The 19,223-nt window shown below is 44.4% G+C and overlaps 1 protein-coding gene across 1 annotated transcript in view; it reads left to right on the forward strand.

Annotated features, from left to right (window-relative positions):
- The window catches only part of vps8 (VPS8 subunit of CORVET complex), a 787,508-nt gene that overhangs the window by 267,594 nt on the left and 500,691 nt on the right, over positions 1–19,223 (forward strand). Inside the window, 3 exon segments of the mRNA XM_038788252.1 lie at positions 364–441; positions 443–463; positions 2,260–2,349. Coding sequence (XP_038644180.1) covers positions 364–441; positions 443–463; positions 2,260–2,349 — 189 coding nt within the window.

Below are 19,223 nucleotides of genomic sequence, written 5' to 3' on the forward strand. Positions count from 1 at the left end.
ATCCCCCATTAACCTTACACTACGGGCAATTTAGCATGGCCAATCCACCTAACCCGCACATCTTTGGACTGTGGGAGGAAACCGGAGTACCCGGAGGAACCCACGCACACACGGGGAGGACGTGCAGACTCCACACAGACAGTGACCCAGCCGGGAATCGAACCTGGGACCCTGGAGCTGTGAAGCATTGATGCTAACCACCATGCTACCGTGAGGCCCCATCACAAATATCAAACTATTTTCATTTTGATATCATGTTGTACATCATAACCTTCCTAGAAAGTAGAAGTTCTAGTCATGCTTGTCTTTAGGAAGTTATGGCGGTATCATGTGTTAGTAACTCTCCTTTACTCATCACTATAGGAGGACGTTTTCAATTATATCCACAATATGTTATCCATCCCTGGCTACAGCACTGAAGAAAAAGAGTCTGTGTGGAATAAAAACCATGGAACACATCAAGGTATCTCTCTCAACCAATTAAAATGATCTGAATGAGCTAATGAAACGAAAAAGTTAAAAGGATGTTAAATGTCGAATTTTGTTCCCGTCAAAGGATGGAATTGTTTTATGTAGAATGTAGTATCACGTTTTTGTTCATATTGTGCATATTTGACTTTAATTTATGGGGAACATTCTGCAAGGTGAGCCTGATCAAACTGCGATTGTGTTACCTTATTAGTGCTCAGATCCATTTCTGGATCCCATCATAATAGCGAGGTTTGTGTGTTTTAGGTTGTCTAAATTAATGATAAAGTTTGCGGATGATACGACTATGGTGGGTCGTATCTCAGACAACGACGAATCACTTGGTTGCATAGTGTACTGAAAACACCTCTCACCTAAATGTTGGAAAGACCAAGGAACTGATCATCGACTTCAGGGAGCATAGTACGACCCCCCAACGTCTGCATCAATGGCTCCGAAGTGGAGATGGTCGGTAGCTTTAAGTTCCTGGGGGGTCACCATCACCAACAGTCTGTCCTGGTCCACTTTCATTGATGCAACAGTCAAGAAAGCCCAACAATTTCTCGACTTCCTACAGAAGTTAAAGGAAATTAGGAGGGCAGCACAGTAGCATAGTGGTTAGCACAAATGCTTCCACAGCTCCAGGGTCCCAGGTTCGAATCCCGGCTTGGGTCACTGTCTGTGTGGAGTCTGCACGTTCTCCCATGTGTGCGTGGGTTTCCTCCGGGTGCTCCGGTTTCCTCCCACAAGTCCAAAGATGTGCAGGTTAGGTGAATTGGCCATGCTAAATTGCCCTCAGGGTCCAAATTGCCCTTAGTTTTAGGTGGGGTTACTGGGTTATGGGGATAGGGTGGAGGTGTTGACCTTGGTAGGGTGCTCTTTCCAAGAGCCAGTGCAGACTCGATGGGCCGAATGGCCCTCCTTCTGCACTGTAAATTCTATGAAATCTATGAAATTTGGCATGTCTGCATCGACTCAAATTTCTACAGATGTGTCATAGAGAGCATCGTATCCGGCTGCATCACAGCTTGGTATGGCAACTTCTCGGCCCAAGATCGCAAGATACCGCAGGTGTGTGGTGAACTCACCCTATGGATCACACAAGCTTGCCATCACAACATTGATTCTGTCTACATCTCCCGCTGTCTCAGGAAGGAAGGCAGCCTTATCAGAGACTTCTCCCACTCAGGCTTTGCCTTCTTCAGACCCTTCCATGAGGCAGAAGGTACAGAAGCCTGAAAGACCCCCACATCCAGACATAAGAACAGCTTCTTCCCCCCCAACTGCTAGACTCCTCGACGACTCTTCCCCCGGACTGATCTGTTCCCTGTAAGAACACTAATCATGACGCCCGGTGCTGCTCTTGCTCATGTATTTGCTTTGTTTGGCCCCTTGTTCTGCACTGTAACCAATTACTGTTTGTCGATGTACCATTTGTCAATGTACTCTGTCGATTAGTTTTTTTTGTCTACTATGTACGTACTGTACGTTCCCTTGGCCACAGAAAAATTATTTTCATTGTACTTCGGTACTTGTGACAACAAAACCAAATCAAATAAATACTCTAATGTTCTGATTTTTTGGGGGTTGACTTTAAACCTGTTTGTCATGGTATACAAAGAGCCATATGTGTCATTGGCAACATGTTTTGTCTCCCAGCACATACAATGTTAATGATACCGTTGTCATAACGACATGCTGTTGCCACTTGCTAAGGCATCATTTTCTGTCGGTCATGCGATTAATGGTTTGTTTTTGGAAAAAACAAATTCACTTTTTATTAAATTTCAGGACTTGGTGTCTATCAATCCGTCAAAAGCAGCTGAACTGTTAGCAGTACATTTCTCCTCAGAGCTCCGAGTGATCGTGGACCAATTGGAGGTAAAACAATGATAGAAAATAATTGTTCTGTTTTCCTGTAGAAAGATGCCCTTTTATAAATTTGTTTCTGATAGGGTGTACCTGAGAGAGCCATGAATATCAGTCTAGAAAACAACAAAATCTGGACAATAGCTTCAATAAAACCTGATACAGCTGTCTCAGAAAGCTGACATCTGAAGGCAAAATCGAGGCACAATGCTGATTCATGTATGTCTCAGGAGGTTCAGGGCATCGAGGGTAAAAAAAATTGTTGTAATAAAAGTTACAACATTCTAGTTAATTTTAGACACCTCTATACTTTGTCTACCCTCACCAAAGTGCTACACCCAGTAACTATCTCTTTCCCCCCCCTCCCCCATTTCCCCTTTCCCATTTTTCCCCTCTGCCATCCACTGCTGGCTCCCTGTGCCATCTCCCCTTCCCTTGCCACTCATTATGTTCCACTATTTCACTCCCTGTCTTATGCATTCCACCATGTCTTGTACTTTAAAATTTCTGCTTCGAAGCAATCTGGAAGCAGACGTTTTGAAAAGCATGCCTTGTGCTGTGATACAAATGTTCAGTTCCAGAGATCAAGGTTTTCACAACCATCGGAACTTGTTGACCATTTTATCTGTACATCCTTTGAGGGAGGATGTGTTTGAAGAACATTGTTATAGGGGCTGCACAGTCCATGGGTGGTATTCTCCGGTCGCCGAAGCTGAAATTGCATTCGGCGATCGGCCGGAGAATTCCTGTTTCCGACCAATAGGGTGGCGCCACTTATGTGATGCTCCACTCCCTCCAAAATGGGCGCCATACTGATGGCCTCAGGACGTTGCCAGAGGGCCCACCCCCGATGCTCCGCTCTGACCGGCCGAGTCCCGACGGCGCCAATCGCATGTGCTATCATCTGTCGAGAACTCGGCGTGGCTGCTGTGGACTCAGTCCAGCGCCACCACAGTCGGGGGAGGGCCAATCCGTGGGCAGGGGGATCTTTGTCAGGGCTGGGGGGCACTGTTAGGGGGTGGTCCGGATTGTGCGAACTGGCCAAAGGGGGGGGGGGCATTATTTTGCAGGCCGGGTCCGCGAATGGCCGGCGCCATGGTTGCATATCGCGGCCGCTGTAGGCCGCCTCTGTGCGCATGCGCAGCCACGGACCAGCCAATTCTCTGGGGTGTATCGGCAGCTAGAGTCCATTGCTCTATGCTGCCTTGCTGCGAGCCCCCAGCCAAACGGAGGATTGGTGGCCGTTTGCACAAAATTGTCAGTCGTAAAAACGCCACCGTTCTCATGCCGGCGTGGGAACATAGCCTCAGAATCGGAGAGATCCAGCCCCATATCTGTGACCCTTTTACCTGTGTTTGCTTCTCTGAGGGAAACCAGAATTATTAGAGATAATGCAAACTTTTAAAGAGAATGGGTAACATGGTTGTGAGGCAGGTTACTTATTCCTCATGGAGTACAGGGCGGGACTGCATGTGCAATATTAATAGCTTCAAATGAGAGTTGAAAAATAAAGGCAATATCTTTCCTCACTGAGTTTGTGTGTGTGGAATAAATCCACAGTTATGCTCTGCATGTAAAATCGTTGGATGAATAACTTCAGCAATGTGTTTAACGATTAGAAGGGAGAGCACAGATGGAGTGAATACTTTCAACTTTTGTTGGGAAACAAGGCAATTGAGGGCTGCTAACATTCAGGAATCCCTTGCAATTGACCAAAGGGACATTTCTTACTTAGTGAGAGTAACCCATTGATGGTGCCTGAGCTTCTAAACCCATTGACCCGTCATGCTGAGGGTAGATTCGATAAATATCTTCTGCTTTGTTTACTTTTGGGCAGAATAGATCTTTGAAGGCGCAGGATGTATTGAGGGTGTATTGAGCAAAGCATGTGGGATCTGGACTAAATAAATAGAGATATCAACCAAAACATTTCTAAGTGCCATTTTGGGTGGGTTTTGCGGGGTGCTTCCTGGCGGCTTTTTGGGTGCGATCTACACCGCTATTCAACCACACTTAGGGTCATTTTTGGGGACCTCGAGGAGTTCTCCCTAGTCTAACCGACACTTAGAAATGCGTTCAGCATTGGAGAGCTGAACTCGCTGGCACGACTTGGCTCCTCAGAGATCGGGAAACCATTTTGAAAAGGGTTCCTGGATCTCTAAGTGAGCTTGAAGGTCTCCCACACTCTCTACCCACGAACAATGTTACCACCCACGGACAATGTCACCACCTATAAACATGGACATTACCCCACACCCCCCTAGGTGAGGACACCCTGCCATGGGATTGCTGAGGCCCCCACTCTTCTCAGGCCTACCCCACCTCCCCACCACCTTTCAGCACCCCCAGGGTGTCATCCTGCTCTGTCCGCGATCACCCAGGGGTCTCCCATGGCTTGGGAGACTCCCGAGGTGCCAATATGCCCGGTCCACTTTTGTGTGGTTCAGTACTAAACGGTTCCTGGTCGAGGTCTTGTTGGGGAGGCTTTTAGTTCCCGGGCACTGGGAGAATCCGCCGCATGCATATTTGAATGAGCCTGTCGGCACGGGCGAAATACAGATCACGATGTCTCACTAGTTCGGACGAATTTCGTAAGCGCCTCAAGCATCACGAATCTCGAGAGGTTCAACGGCCTCGTCGCGACACCAAGTCGGCCACGACAAGGCTGGTTAAAAGTGTGAGGCCACGGGGCAGAGTGAAACATATTGCTCCTCCAGAGTAGCACAAACCTGATGGACCCAATGATTGCTCCAAATGCTGGCTGTAATTTAAAATTTTTTTCCCATGGAACTTAAGAACTACGTCAGATCCAACACAAAATGATGAAGTGAGAAGAAATATGTCAACGGTCATTATACATATAACACAGCATGATTATCCAGTAGCATTATTCTACTATGGTATGGCTTTTTATCCTGGACTGTAAATGAATTTATTTCTATTGTGCAAACGAGCAATCTTATTTAAAATAAGGATTGACTCCCTTCATTGAATTTTTATTTTCTAAAATATATTCTTTATTTGTTCAGTTTCCAGTGCAACTAAAGAGGCTGCAATCTAAATGTCAAGACAATAATTGCTTTTAAATTTCATTTCCTTATGGAAATAATAGGATAAATTAGGAATTTATTAGAATTTATGTCGCTGTATTGATATCTGCAATTTATTTTTTTTACATAAATTTAGAGTACCCAATTAATTTTTTCCAATTAAATGGACAATTTAGCATCACCAGTCCACCTACCCTGCATATCTTTGGGTTTGGGGGCGAAACACACACAAACATTGGGAGAATGTGCAAACTCCACACGGACAGTGACCCAGAGAAGGATCGAACCTGGGACCTTGGCGCCATGAGGCAGCAATGCTAACCACTGTACCACTGTGCTGCCCCCATATCTGCAAGTTTAAGCAACTGTTTATTCCATTTGGCAACCAACCAAGCTTTCCACAGATACATCTCTAACATCATCTGTTCCGCAGTTTCGAGGCTGTGTTTTTAAATAATTCACTTGCGTGCTGAGAGTGAAAACATAAGGAAGGATAATGGTCTTTGTCTTTGGTCTTGGTCTTTGTACATGTTTAAATTCCTATTTTATCAGTTTGATCTTCCACTTGCTACTTTCGTATTAGAGGAATTTGGTTTTGCTGTTAGATTAAGGAAGTGTGGGGCAGGCATGATTCAGACTGTCTCTGGTGTAATGATATGTATAATCTAAGGAGAGTAAAGGGTTTACAAGATGATGTTCATATATCTCAACACTAGATGGCAGCATTGAGTAGTCTTCTAAAAGGCAGCATCTCTGAACATTCTGGGAGAAGCTTATGGAGAAGGATATTGTGAGGTTGAGATAGAGTGTATTAGAAAGACATAGATTACTGTAGCATAAGTTTAATACTGTTTTGTTAGGGCTTACTTCGAGCGTGCAAACCGTTTAAAGTAGTGTAAAATAAACACGCTTTGTTTATATACATTAGCTTGATGTTCTTTGAGAACACTAGGACTTTTAGCTATCTTGGAGAACTTTACAAAGAACATCACATGGTACCAGGTAATTACTGAAGTCATTTAGTTAAAATTTGATAGAATCTAAGAAGACCGAAAACACATGTGCTCAGACCTTTGGTGGCAAGACTGCTTCCAGACCTGTTACATCAACTCGCCCAAACAAGTCGAGACCTCGTGGAGAAACTGCAGACTCTGAAACAGTTCCGGACTTCTGGTAAAATAGATGTTGATTGGATGCCATATCGTTGACCCAGGCCTCCACGCTTGGGGGCCTCGCATCCTTCCACTGAAGAGGAATCCTCCGCCGGGCTATTAGGGACGCAAAGGCCAGAACACCGGCCTCTTTCGCTTCCTGCACTCCCGGCTCCACTGCAACCCCAAATGTTGCGAGTCCCCAGCCTGGATTGACCCTGGATCCTACCACCCTCGATACCGTCCTTGCTACACCCTTCCAAAATTCCCCCAGAGCTGGGCATGCCAGAACATGTGGACATGGTTTGCTGGGCTCCCTGAGTACCTAATACACACTGTCCTCGGTCCCCAAAAAACCGGCTCATCCTTTTCCTGGTCATATGAGCCCTATACAGTACCTTAAACTATATGAGGCTAAGCCTCTCACACGAAGAGGAGGAGTTCACCCTTTTTAAGGCATCCGCCATGTCCCCTCCTCAATCTCTCACCCAGCTCCTCCTCCCATTTATCTTTCAGCTCCTTCACCGAGACCTCGTCTACCTCCTGCATCACCTGCAAGCACCCTGTCCTGGACCCCACGTGGGGGCAACAGAGGGAACCCCACCACCTGCCGCCTGGCAAACGCCCTTACCTGCATATACCTAAAAATGTTCCCTGGGGGGAGCCCAAAATTCTCCTCTGACTCACCTATGCTCGCAACCTTCCCATCTACAAACAGGTCCCCCAGCCTCCTGACACCTGCCCTGTGCCAACTCAGGAACCCGCCATCAATTCTCCCCAGAACAAACCGGTGGTTCCCCCGTATCGGGGACCCCATCGAGGCCCTCACTTCCCCCCTGTGCCGCCTCCATTGCCCCCAAATCTTGAGGGTAGCTGCCACCACCGGGCTCGTGGTATACCTCGTTGGAGGGAGCGGCAGCGGCGCCGTTACCAGCGCCTCCAGGCTCGTGCCCACACAGGATGCCATCTCCATCCTCTTCCATGCTGCCCCCTCCCCGTCCATTACCCACTTACGCACCATCGCTGCGTTGGCAGCCCAATAATACCCACAGAGGTTGGGCAACGCCAGCCCCCCCATCCCTGCCCCGCTCCAAGAACACCCGTCTCACCCTTGGAGTCCCGTGTGCCCACACAAACCCCGTAATGCTCCTGTTAACCCGCCTGAAAAAGGCCTTCGGGATAAGGATGGGGAGGCACTGGAACAGGAACAGAAACCTCGGGAGCACCGTCATCTTGACTGACTGCACCCTACTCGCCAAAGACAGTGGCAGCATGGCCCACCTCTTAAACTCCTCCTCCATTTGCTCCACCAGCCTTATGAGGTTTCGCTTATGCAAGGCCCCCCAGCTCCTGGCCACCTGAACCCCCAAGTACCTGAAGCTCCTCTCCGCCCTTTTCAGTGGGAGCCTCCCAATCCCCCCCTCCTGGTCCCCCGGGTGTACCACAAACAGCTCGCTTTTCCCAAAGTTAAGCTTATACCCTGAGAAATCCCCAAATTCCCGGAGAATCCCCATCACCACCGGCATTCCCCCACCGGGTCCGCCACATACAACAATAGGTAGTCCGCATAGAGCGACACTCGGTGCTCCTCCCCACCCCGGACCTGCCCCCTCCATTCCCCCGACTCCCTCAGCGCCATAGCCAGGGGTTCAATTGCCAGTGCAAAACGTAGGGGGGACAGGGGACACCCCTGCCTCATCCCTCGGTATAGTCGAAAATACTCCGACCTCCTCCTATTCGTGGCCACACTCGCCATCGGGGCCTCATACAACAGCCTCACCCAACTTGAAAAACTTGAGGATAGACAAGTCCCCCGGGCCTGACGGGATATATCCAAGGATTCTATGGGAAGCAAGAAATGAAATTGCAGAGCCGTTGGCAATGATCTTTTCGTCCTCGCTGTCAACAGGGGTGGTACCAGAGGATTGGAGAGTGGCGAATGTCGTGCCCCTGTTCAAAAAAGGGAATAGGGATAACCCTGGGAATTACAGGCCAGTTAGTCTTACTTCGGTGGTAGGCAAAGTAATGGAAAGGGTACTGAGGGATAGGATTTCTGAGCATCTGGAAAGGCATTGCTTGATTAGGGATAGTCAGCACGGATTTGTGAGGGGTAGGTCTTGCCTTACAAGTCTTATTGAATTCTTTGAGGAGGTGACCAAGCATGTGGATGAAGGTAAAGCAGTGGATGTAGTGTACATGGATTTTAGTAAGGCATTTGATAAGGTTCCCCATGGTAGGCTTATGCAGAAAGTAAGGAGGCATGGGATAGTGGGAAATTTGGCCAGTTGGATAACAAACTGGCTAACCGATAGAAGACAGAGAGTTGTGGTGGATGGCAAATATTCAGCCTGGAGCCCAGTTATCAGTGGCGTACCGCAGGGATCAGTTCTGGGTCCTCTGCTGTTTGTGATTTTCATTAACGACTTGGATGAGGGAGTTGAAGGGTGGGCCAGTAAATTTGCAGATGATACGAAGATTGGTGGAGTTGTGGATAGTGAGGAGGGCTGTTGTCGGCTTCAAAGAGACATAGATAGAATGCAGAGCTGGGCTGAGAAGTGGCAGATGGAGTTTAACCCTGACAAGTGTGAGGTTGTCCATTTTGGAAGGACAAATCTGAATGCGGAATACAGGGTTAATGGTAGGGTTCTTGGCAATGTGGAGGAGCAGAGAGATCTTGGGGTCTATGTTCATTGTTCTTTGAAAGTTGCCACTCAAGTGGATAGAGCTGTGAAGAAGGCCTATGGTGTGCTAGCGTTCATTAGCAGAGGGATTGAATTTAAGAGCCGTGAGGTGATGATGCAGCTGTACAAAACCTTGGTCAGGCCACATTTGGAGTACTGTGTGCAGTTCTGGTCACCTCATTTTAGGAAGGATGTGGAAGCTTTGGAAAAGGTGCAGAGGAGATTTACCAGGATGTTGCCTGGAATGGAGAGTAGGTCATAGGAGGAAAGATTGAGGGTGCTGGGCCTTTTCTCATTGGAACGGAGAAGGATGAGGGGCGACTTGATAGAGGTTTATAAGATGATCAGGGGAATAGATAGAGTAGACAGTCAGAGACTTTTTCCCCGGGTGGAACACACCATTACAAGGGGACATAAATTTAAGATAAATGGTGGAAGATATAGAGGGGATGTCAGAGGTAGGTTCTTTACCCAGAGAGTAGTGGGGGCATGGAATGCACTGCCTGTGGTAGTAGTTGAGTCGGAAAATTTATGGACCTTCAAGCGGCTATTGGATAGGTACTTGGATTAGGGTAGAATAAGGGAGTGTAGGTTAACTTCTTAAGGGCAGCACGGTAGCATTGTGGATAGCACAATTGCTTCACAGCTCCAGGGTCCCAAGTTCGATTTCGACTTGGGTCACTGTCTGTGTGGAGTCTGCACATCCTCCCCGTGACTGCGTGGGTTTCCTCCGGGTACTCCGGTTTCCTCCCACAGTCCAAAGATGTGCAGGTTGGGTGGATTGGCCATGACAAATTGTCCAAAATTCTATGATTAACCTAGGACAAAAGTTCGGCGCAACATCGTGGGCCGAAGGGCCTGTTCTGTGCTGTATTTCTCTATCTATTTCTCTATCTATCTATCTAACTGACAAACCCCTCCCCAAATCCGAACCTTTCCAGCACCTCCCACAAGTACCCCCACTCGACCCTATCAAAGGCCTTCTCCGCATCTAGCGCCACCACTATCTCCGCCTCCCCTTCTACCGCCGGCATCATAATAACGTTCAAGAACCTCCGTATATTAGTGTTCAGCTGCCTCCCCTTCAAAAACCCCGTTTGATCTTCGTGGATAACCTGCGGCACACAATCTTCTATCCTCGTGGCTAAGATCTTTGCCAACAACTTGGCGTCCACATTCAGGAGTGAGATCGGCCTGTATGACCCACACTGCAGGGGATCCTTGTCTCGCTTAAGAATCAAGGAGATCAGCGCCCAAGGCATCAATTGGAAAATTTTCGAGCAACAATTTCAACTTTACTATCTGCCTGAGGTTTAGATCCAGCTAGTGATAACAGAAAAAATGCGTTATTTTTAACAATGGATGGACCACAGACAATTCTCCACTGAAGATGATAAAAAGGAATTTAGTATAGTGATTGAAAAATTTGCCATCACTGCAAATCTCAGATGAATGAATTTTATGAGAGCTTCGTCTTTAAAACAAAAGTGCAGAAAGATGTAGAATCCGTAGATTGTTTCATTAGTGATTTTTTTTCTTTTCTTTTTTTTTAATATAAATTTCGAGTCCCCAATTCATTTTTTCCAATTAAGAGGCAATTTAGCATTGCCAATCCATCTACCTGGCACATTTGGATTGTGGGGGTGAAACGCATGCAAACACAGGGAGTATGTGCAAACTCTGCACGGACAGTGACCCAGAGCCAGCATCGAACCTGGTACCTCGGCGCCGTGAGCCAGCAGGGCTAACCCACTGTGCCACCGTGCTTCCCCGTTTCATTATTGAGTTAGCATTAAAGTCATAAACCTGCAACTTCACAACCCTTTCAGACTCAATGATTTGGGATCAAATTGTTTTTGGCATCAAAGATAAAAAGCTAAGAGAACGTTTATTAAGGCAAAAAGATTGAAAATTGTAAGATGCAATTGAAATGTGTAGAGCGAATGAAATATCAAGGAATCAGTATTCCGATATACTGATTAAAGAAAAGAGCGCAAAAATGCACCTCGGGCCGACTGCGTTTGATCTGTGGCGCAGTTGAGAAATGAGCACGTTTCGGGTGGCAACTGTATTGTGCATGCACATAGACGTTCTGCACATGCGCACTTCAACAAACTACGCAATTTGGATGAAGACCGTTCTGTGCATGCGCGCAACCAATTTACGCATGATGAAAGCAACGTCATGACATGTGTTGTGCACACGCCCACCCACAGAAAAAATGCCCAGCACATGAAAATGTTTGCTCCAAATGTGGCAAAATGAATCACTTTGCTGTGCAGTGCAGACCTGCATTAAAAGGGACAACTTTAAAGCACCAAATTCAATAAAGAAAAATATGAACGTTCAGAGTGTTCATACAAGTGCATATACCTCAAATATGGATAACCCTAATGTTAATATAGATGCTTATTGTCTTGAAGATTCTTTCGTTGTGGGTATTGTTGAGAAGTACCAGACAACTGTGAAGAACACTTTCTTTTCACAGATACTGCATCCAATACAATCTATTAACACGGAAGCTGAATGGAACACTCCATTACATGTTAATGGTTCTGGGATTGTGTTCAAACTGGACACTGGAGCAGTGGTTAATTTAATCAATACCCTTGATTTATTCCAACTACTTTATCGTCCTAAGTTTCAGAAAACTGACTGCCAGTTATGTGACTATAATGGTAACACGATTACTTATTTAGGGTCATGCTATCTCTTAGTGACAAACAATGACACTGTGATATCCTTACTGTTCAAAATTGTTGAAGCTAGACGTACATCACTGTGAGGTGCACAATCCTGCCAAGACTTAAACCTTATGAAACAAATCTACAGCACCGACAAAACTCTTCCACCTGTGTAGGAAGACATTGAAAGCATACTAGCAAAGTTTCCTCGTGTGTTTGAAGGTATGGGTACTCTTCCTTTCCAATACAAAATTTAACTAAAAGTGAATGCTGAACCAGTGGTACATCCTCCAAGAAGGGTTCCTGCTCCGAAAGGTGACCATCTCAAGCAAGATCTGGAACGAATGCAGTACCCTGGGATTATTTCCAAGATCACAGAAGCTACAGATTGGGTAAACTCAATGGTGTGCGTGAAAAAACCCAATGGTGACCTCAGGATTTGCATTCATCCGAAGGATATGAATTTCAACAACAGACGTGAACACTATCCAAACTTTGGGTAGCAGCAATACCATCATTATCTGGGTGCCCACCATGTTCTGATATTTGGTCACCCAGAAATTTTAACGTTGAAATACCAAAGTTGCACTTGGCCCGAATAAGCTTCAATCCATATTTTTAACACTTGCAGGAGGCTTGCATAGTGTTCTTGACGAGTAGATGACCATATTAAAATGTGATCAACATGCATACGAACTCCAACTATGCCTTCTGTCATCTGTTCCATGGCAGGGTGGAATATCTCATTTGCTGAGATTACGCCAAATGGCATTCTGTTAAAGCAGTAACAGCCATACGGCGTGTTGAATGTGCACAATTCTTTGCTTGTGTCACCCAGTTGCATTTGCTGAAAACCTCTAGAAGCATGAAGTTTGGAGAATATCTCGTCATTAGCCATTGCACTAGTTATTTCCTCGTATTTTGGTCCATCCCAGAGGATAAAAAAGCAGATCTGAGATTCCTTGGTGTAGTGAATTTCTTAGGAAAATTCATCCCCAACCTTGCTTCATGAACAACTGCCTTGCGTCACCTCATAAGGAAGAACACATTCTTCTCATGGACTGCAGAGCACACAAACGAATGGTTAGATCTCAAGCCAGCATTGACTACTGCACCTGTCCTTTCCTCCTTTGACCCTGGGCGAAAAACAAAGATTTCCACAGATGTGAGTCAAAATGGGATTGGAACAGTCCTCCTTCAAAAGAATGATGATGCTTTTGGAGACCCATTGCATATGCATCCAGATCTATGACCACCAAAGAGTGTTTAGGCTTGCTTACGGGAATACAGAAATTCCATGATTCCGTGTATGGATTTCCGATATCCACAGTTGAAACAGATCACCGACCAGTAGTTCATATAATCAAGAAAGATTTGAATGATATGACTCCAAGACTGCAATGAATTATCATGAAACTCAGAAGGTACAACTTTCAACTGGTTTACACGCCAGGGAAGGACCTTATAATTGTCATCTCATTATCTCGTGCTGTGGAAACAGATGAACAGCAGCCTGAGATAGGTCAACTAGTAGAAGCTCAAGTGGAACTTAGCTGAAACTCTTCTTGTCTCTGATGAAAAACTCCAGCTTATCGGAGCAGAAACTGAAAAAGGTGAAGTGTTACAACGAGTAATCAGCCATATGAGAAAAATGGTTGGCCGAAAGGAAGCTGTTCAAATTTCATAAATATTAGATCTGATCGCACTGTCGTAGATGGATTTCTACTTTGTCTCGATTGTTTTGTCATTCCTGCAATGCTAAGACACGTGATCCTCCAGAAGGTTCATGAAGGTCATGAGGTATAGTAAAGAGTAAACGTCGAGCGAAGCAAGCAGTATATTAACCTGGAATAAATACTGATAGCCAATTTTGTGCTAAAATGTGAGACATGCCAGTGAAATCAGTCAATACAGAGAAACGTGAAACTCACAACTCACAATCTCAAGACAATTCCATGGTCGAAAGTTGGTATTGATCTTTTTCATTTTCATGGTCATGATCATTAACTATTTTTCCAACTACCAGGAAGTAACAAAAGTGTCTGATTCTACTTCAAAATCCGTGATCAAAGCGACTAAAGAAATATTTGCTCGTCATGGGATACCTTGTAGAGTTATTACAGACAATGGACCATGCTTTGATAGTTATGATTGGACAGAATTTGCTCGTAACTATAATTTCACTCATATCACATCTAGTCCTCTTTATCCGCAATCTAATGGCAAGGTTGAAAAAGGCATTCACATTGTGAAACAACTTTTTAAGAAAGCACTTGACTCTGGGTCAGATATGTTCTTCGCTTTATTGAATTATAGGGCTACTCCTCTCTCAACTGGTATATCTCCTGCACAGTTGTTAATGAATGGATCATTGCGTACAACTCTTCCATGTTTACAACTAGCTGATCCTCATCTTTAGCAAGTCATAGAGAAAATGAAGCATCAAAAGCATCTTCAGGAGAAATACTACAATGAGCATTCAAAATCGACGGAACCACTTGATCCAGATGATCTAGGGAGAATTTAGATTCCTACTGGAGGATGGTTGACTTATCTAAGGTCATACACCAACCAGCAACTCACTCGTATATTGTGAAAGCAACTGATGGTTCTGTTCTTAGAAGAAACCAAAGTGCACTTTTGAAAGTCAAGTCTTCTCAAACTTTATTTCCATGTCTTAAGTTTGATGGTAATTTCTTACATACTGCTACTAGACCTGATGATGAACAAGGTGACTTCCAGAAGCCATTGGAAACATCTGCAACTCAGTCGGCTGGTTTGAGGAGATCATCAAGAATCCGAAAGAAACCTGAAAGACTTTATTTGTAAAAACAAACAAATCTTTAAACAAATTTTGACTCACTTTGTTAACTTTAGCCATGCATATGAATGTATCATGTAATATCATTAGTTATATTTTCCTGTTTGTACTGAACAAACTTCTAACAAAAAAAGGGGATATAATGATATGTATAATCTAAGGAGAGTAAAGGGTTAACAAGGTGATGTTCATGTATCTCAACACTAGATAGCAAACGGTAAAGTTTTCTTTATTGTTGAACTATCACGACAGCCAGACCTAGAATCAGATGACTGATGGAGATGCACTGAGTAAGAACCAGGCAAAAAGTGGTTGAGGTGTTATTTAACTGCTATTCTTTTATCAGGTGGATGTACCTTTAAGAAATGGGTGTTTATCAAACAGCTGCAGTGATGTCAGTGTGTGGGTGGAGCTGGGCTGCCTGTTTGGCTTTTACTTTCGTTTTGAGCTGGCATCTGCAGTGTGTTTAGCTTTGTTTACAGAGTTGGAGAGCTGCATGTAAACCAAGCAGATGTGTGTGTTGATCATTTTCTCTACAAGTTAAAGAATGTCTTCAGCTCATTGATGATTTCAAAGTAAGTACAGTGTTTCTGTAGAGAATTTAAACCTGCTGTCTTTATTTAAAAAGGGTTTAACTTATGGATGTTGTTTTGGAAGATATTAAGGGTTATCCAAAGAGTACTGTATCTTTTTGGGGGGTTGTCAGGGTTGGTAGTTGATAAACCGTTTACTGTGTTTATAAAATGTTAATTGGATTCATGGAATAAATACTGTGTTTGTTTAAAAATACTTTTAGTTCTCTGTTGCATCACACTTGTAAAGTGGGCCTTTGTGCTCTCCATAACCAAAATCTATTAAAAGTTGTGGGTCAGGTGAACTCCATGGTATACTTTGGTGTTCTCTAAACCCTAGCCCTTAGTAAATTAATAGTATGAAGAACTCTAGCATGTATTACAAAAGCTGAGGATTTGGAGCAGCACCTGACTTTCTGAAAATTCAATTTTGTCTGTCCGTGGATCACTCCTGAAAGTTTTCATCTCATATCCAAAAAGTCAGCTCCAGTGTGTGTCAAGCTCAGCACTCTCCTAATCTTATTGTACATGCTGGCTCGCGGATGCAGCATTCATCAGCAGTGTAGACCTTCCTTGATACTGAATACAGCTTCACACTCCACATTTGGCTAATGACTCTTAGTGTTTATTTATCCCTTCACAACATTATACTGCGTCTTTCACTGGTCACCCCCACTGTTGCACACCTGATGGCCATCAGATGTGCGATTCAAATTAATTCTTTCCCCCATAAGTTTGTCTATGTAGGATAAACAGTCACAGTATATGGAGATGAATAATGGGCTTCCCATTGGCTTCTTTCAATCTAAGCAAATTCCAGTACTTCCATTCAGCCCTATTCTATCCAGCAGCATGGTGGCAAAGTGATAGGCTGCTGCCTTACAGTGCCAGGGACCCGGATTCAATTCCAACCTTGGGTGACTGTCTGTGTGGAGTTTGCACTTTCTCTGCGTGTCTGTGTGGATTTCCTCCAGGTGATCCGGTTTCCCCCCGCTGTCCAAAGATGTGCAGGTTAGGTGATTGGCCATGCTAAATTGCCCCATAGTATCCAAAGATGTGCTGGTTAGGTGGGGTTATGGGGATAGGTAGGATGCTCTTTCAGAATGTTGGTGCAGACTTGATGGGCTGAATGATCTCCTGTACTGTAGGGATTCTATGGATTTTATGTTTAATTCACTATTCATTCTTGTATTTGTTGAACAACATTGACTTTCCATGTCCCCAATGTGTTCATTTCAACATTTTTGTTTTCATCTGCAAACTTCTCTCACCTCGCTTTATCCTATCTCTCTGTAACCTTCTCCTGCCCTCCATTTCAGCTCATGCCTTTCTGTATCTGGATGGTGTTTCCTCCCATCCTCCCTGAAGGGATGTCTGTGGGGATACTTACTGCAGCTGCTAAGATGTTGAAGGCTGTTGGCTGGCTGAAGTGCTGCATTCCCATGCCCCCTGTAAAATTGAACATGACGACCATGGTGTTTTTGTCATTCAGTGTGTCCGAGTGTGATTACAAATGAAATCCTGAATACAGTGATGCAACAGGGGGGCATTCTTGCCAGGGGGATCTTCCAGTATGAGCAGGACCCAAGTCTGTACTGGCTGTTGGTAGCCAGTGATTTGCAAAACAGCAGTAGTGCAAAAGATAATCTGAAATCAAGTTCTGTGGCGTGTCTGACAAGGTCACTTACTTCACATGGCGTACTAAACAGTAACTGCAAAGAGCTGACAGGTTGCAGTTTGTATTTTTGGCCTCATTCTTTGAATCACACTTCCATTTTGGGAGAAGAATAATTCCCGAGAGCTTTGATTTTTTTTCTAACTAAATTGAGAGTGACCAGCATTTGGGCGTTATTAATATTTCAGTAAAAATCTGGCCCATTATATTGAATATTTAAGCCTATCCAGGACTTCATCTTGACTGTATTGCTATAATTAATTTTGACTGGAAAGTTTTAAATTTATGTGCGGTGGAATATGCTTAAATAGACATAACACACCCACATAATCTCTATATGTACAAATTAGGATGATTATGAATGTAATACAGATTTTAATATTTTATTTGCAAGATGTCATATGCACCTGCTTATTATTTTCCACTTTGGGCAGATGTGTTCCGCCACATTAGCTGAGTCTCAGAAGCTTAAAAGCATCTACATTTGTTTACTTCGACAAAAATGATTTGAAGAGAATTGGCACGATGCACTGGCATTCACCAGAAATCAATGTTGTTATTTTCCACGTTGGCTTCGTGCCTGAATATTATGTGTTAACACTAACTACTGCTGTTTCTAATGGTAAAAGCTTGCCAACCATCCATTCCAAATCTTATTTCTAAAGCCTTGCAATATTTACCACAAATGGAGTCCTCACACCGTGGACCATCCTGATTGTCGTGCTGACTTGATACCCCATATTTTTAAAACCCCCTTTGGTGTGCAACTAATTATTACAGCGGAAGGTCAGAATTTAAGAAATATATATATATATATTTAAATTCTACCAGTAAAGAATCGCAGCCAAAACCTTGGCAATTTCATATCATACACTAGTGTTAAAGCCATAATTGATGATGAAGCAGTGATGCAATGTGGGGGTGAGGTTTCCAGCCGCCCTTGCCAGCAGGATCTTCTGGATTCCGCGGGTTTCCCAGTGAGGGGGCATGGATTCATGAAAAACCCCACTGACAGCAGCGGGACCAGAAGATCCTATTGCCGGCCAACGATAGGCCGCTGAGAAACACAACTGCAGGGAGCGTGGAGTATCTCCCCTTAATGTTTTTAAGCAAGTTATGTAATAGATTTATATTTTTCTTTTTAACGATCAAATTAGTAGTATTAAGACCATTGGGGTCCGATTGTAGTATTGTGAAATGCGGAATATAGTAGATTAATGTCCTGGGAGATTTGCTTTGTAACTCTCAGAGAGATTTTGAGTTTTATTTTAGAAACTTTACCAGTGGCTAGTCAATGTCTTCAAGCGTGTGAGCTGTGAATAGCGTACGCCATTAATTAGGTAATTGTGTTAAATTGTTTGTCATGTTTGATAATTCCGAATCAGGTTAGTCACTGGATTAGACACTGATTAAAACATTTGGCTTTTATGATATAGGAACAGATTTAGGCCATTTGGCCCATCAGGTTTGCTCCACCATTCGTTCATGCCTGATATGTTTCTCATCCGCATTCTCCAGCCTTCTCCCTGTATTCTCTGATCCCCTATTAATCAAGAATCTATCTGTCTATGTCTGAAAGACACTCAGTGACTTGGCCTCCACAGCCTTCTGCGGCAATACATTCCACAGACTCACCACCCTCTGGCTGAAGAAATTCGACTTCATCTCAGTTTTAATAATAATACTAATCTTTATTATTGTCACATGATGGCTTACATTAACACTGCAATAAAGTTACTGTGAAAATCCCCCAGTTGTCGCACTACAGCGCCTGTTCGGGTATACTGATAGAGAATTCAGATTGTCCAAATTACCTAACAGCATGTCTTTTGGGACTTGCGGGAGGAAAACGGAGCACCCGGAGGAAACCCATGCAGACACGGGGAGAACGTGCAAACTCAAAATAGACAGTGACCCAAGCCGAGAATCAAACCTGGGACCCTGGCGCTGTGAAGCAACAGTATTGTCCCTACAGTCTGAGGCTGTGTCCCTGGGTTCTAGTTTCTCTTAATAATGGAAACATCTTCTCCATGTCCACTCTATCCAGGCCTCTCAGTATTCTGTAAGTTTCAATCAGATCCCCTCTTCATCCTTCTAATCTCCATCGAGTAAAGTCCCAGAATTCTCAACCGCTCCTCATGTCATAGAGTCATAGAATTTACAGTGCAGAAGGAGGCCATTCGGCCCATCGAGTCTGCACTGGCTCTTTGAAAGAGCACCCTACCCAAGCCCACACCTCCACCCTATCCCAG

This window comes from Scyliorhinus canicula, chromosome 2 (genome assembly GCF_902713615.1).
Source record: "Scyliorhinus canicula chromosome 2, sScyCan1.1, whole genome shotgun sequence".
NCBI lineage: Eukaryota > Metazoa > Chordata > Chondrichthyes > Carcharhiniformes > Scyliorhinidae > Scyliorhinus > Scyliorhinus canicula.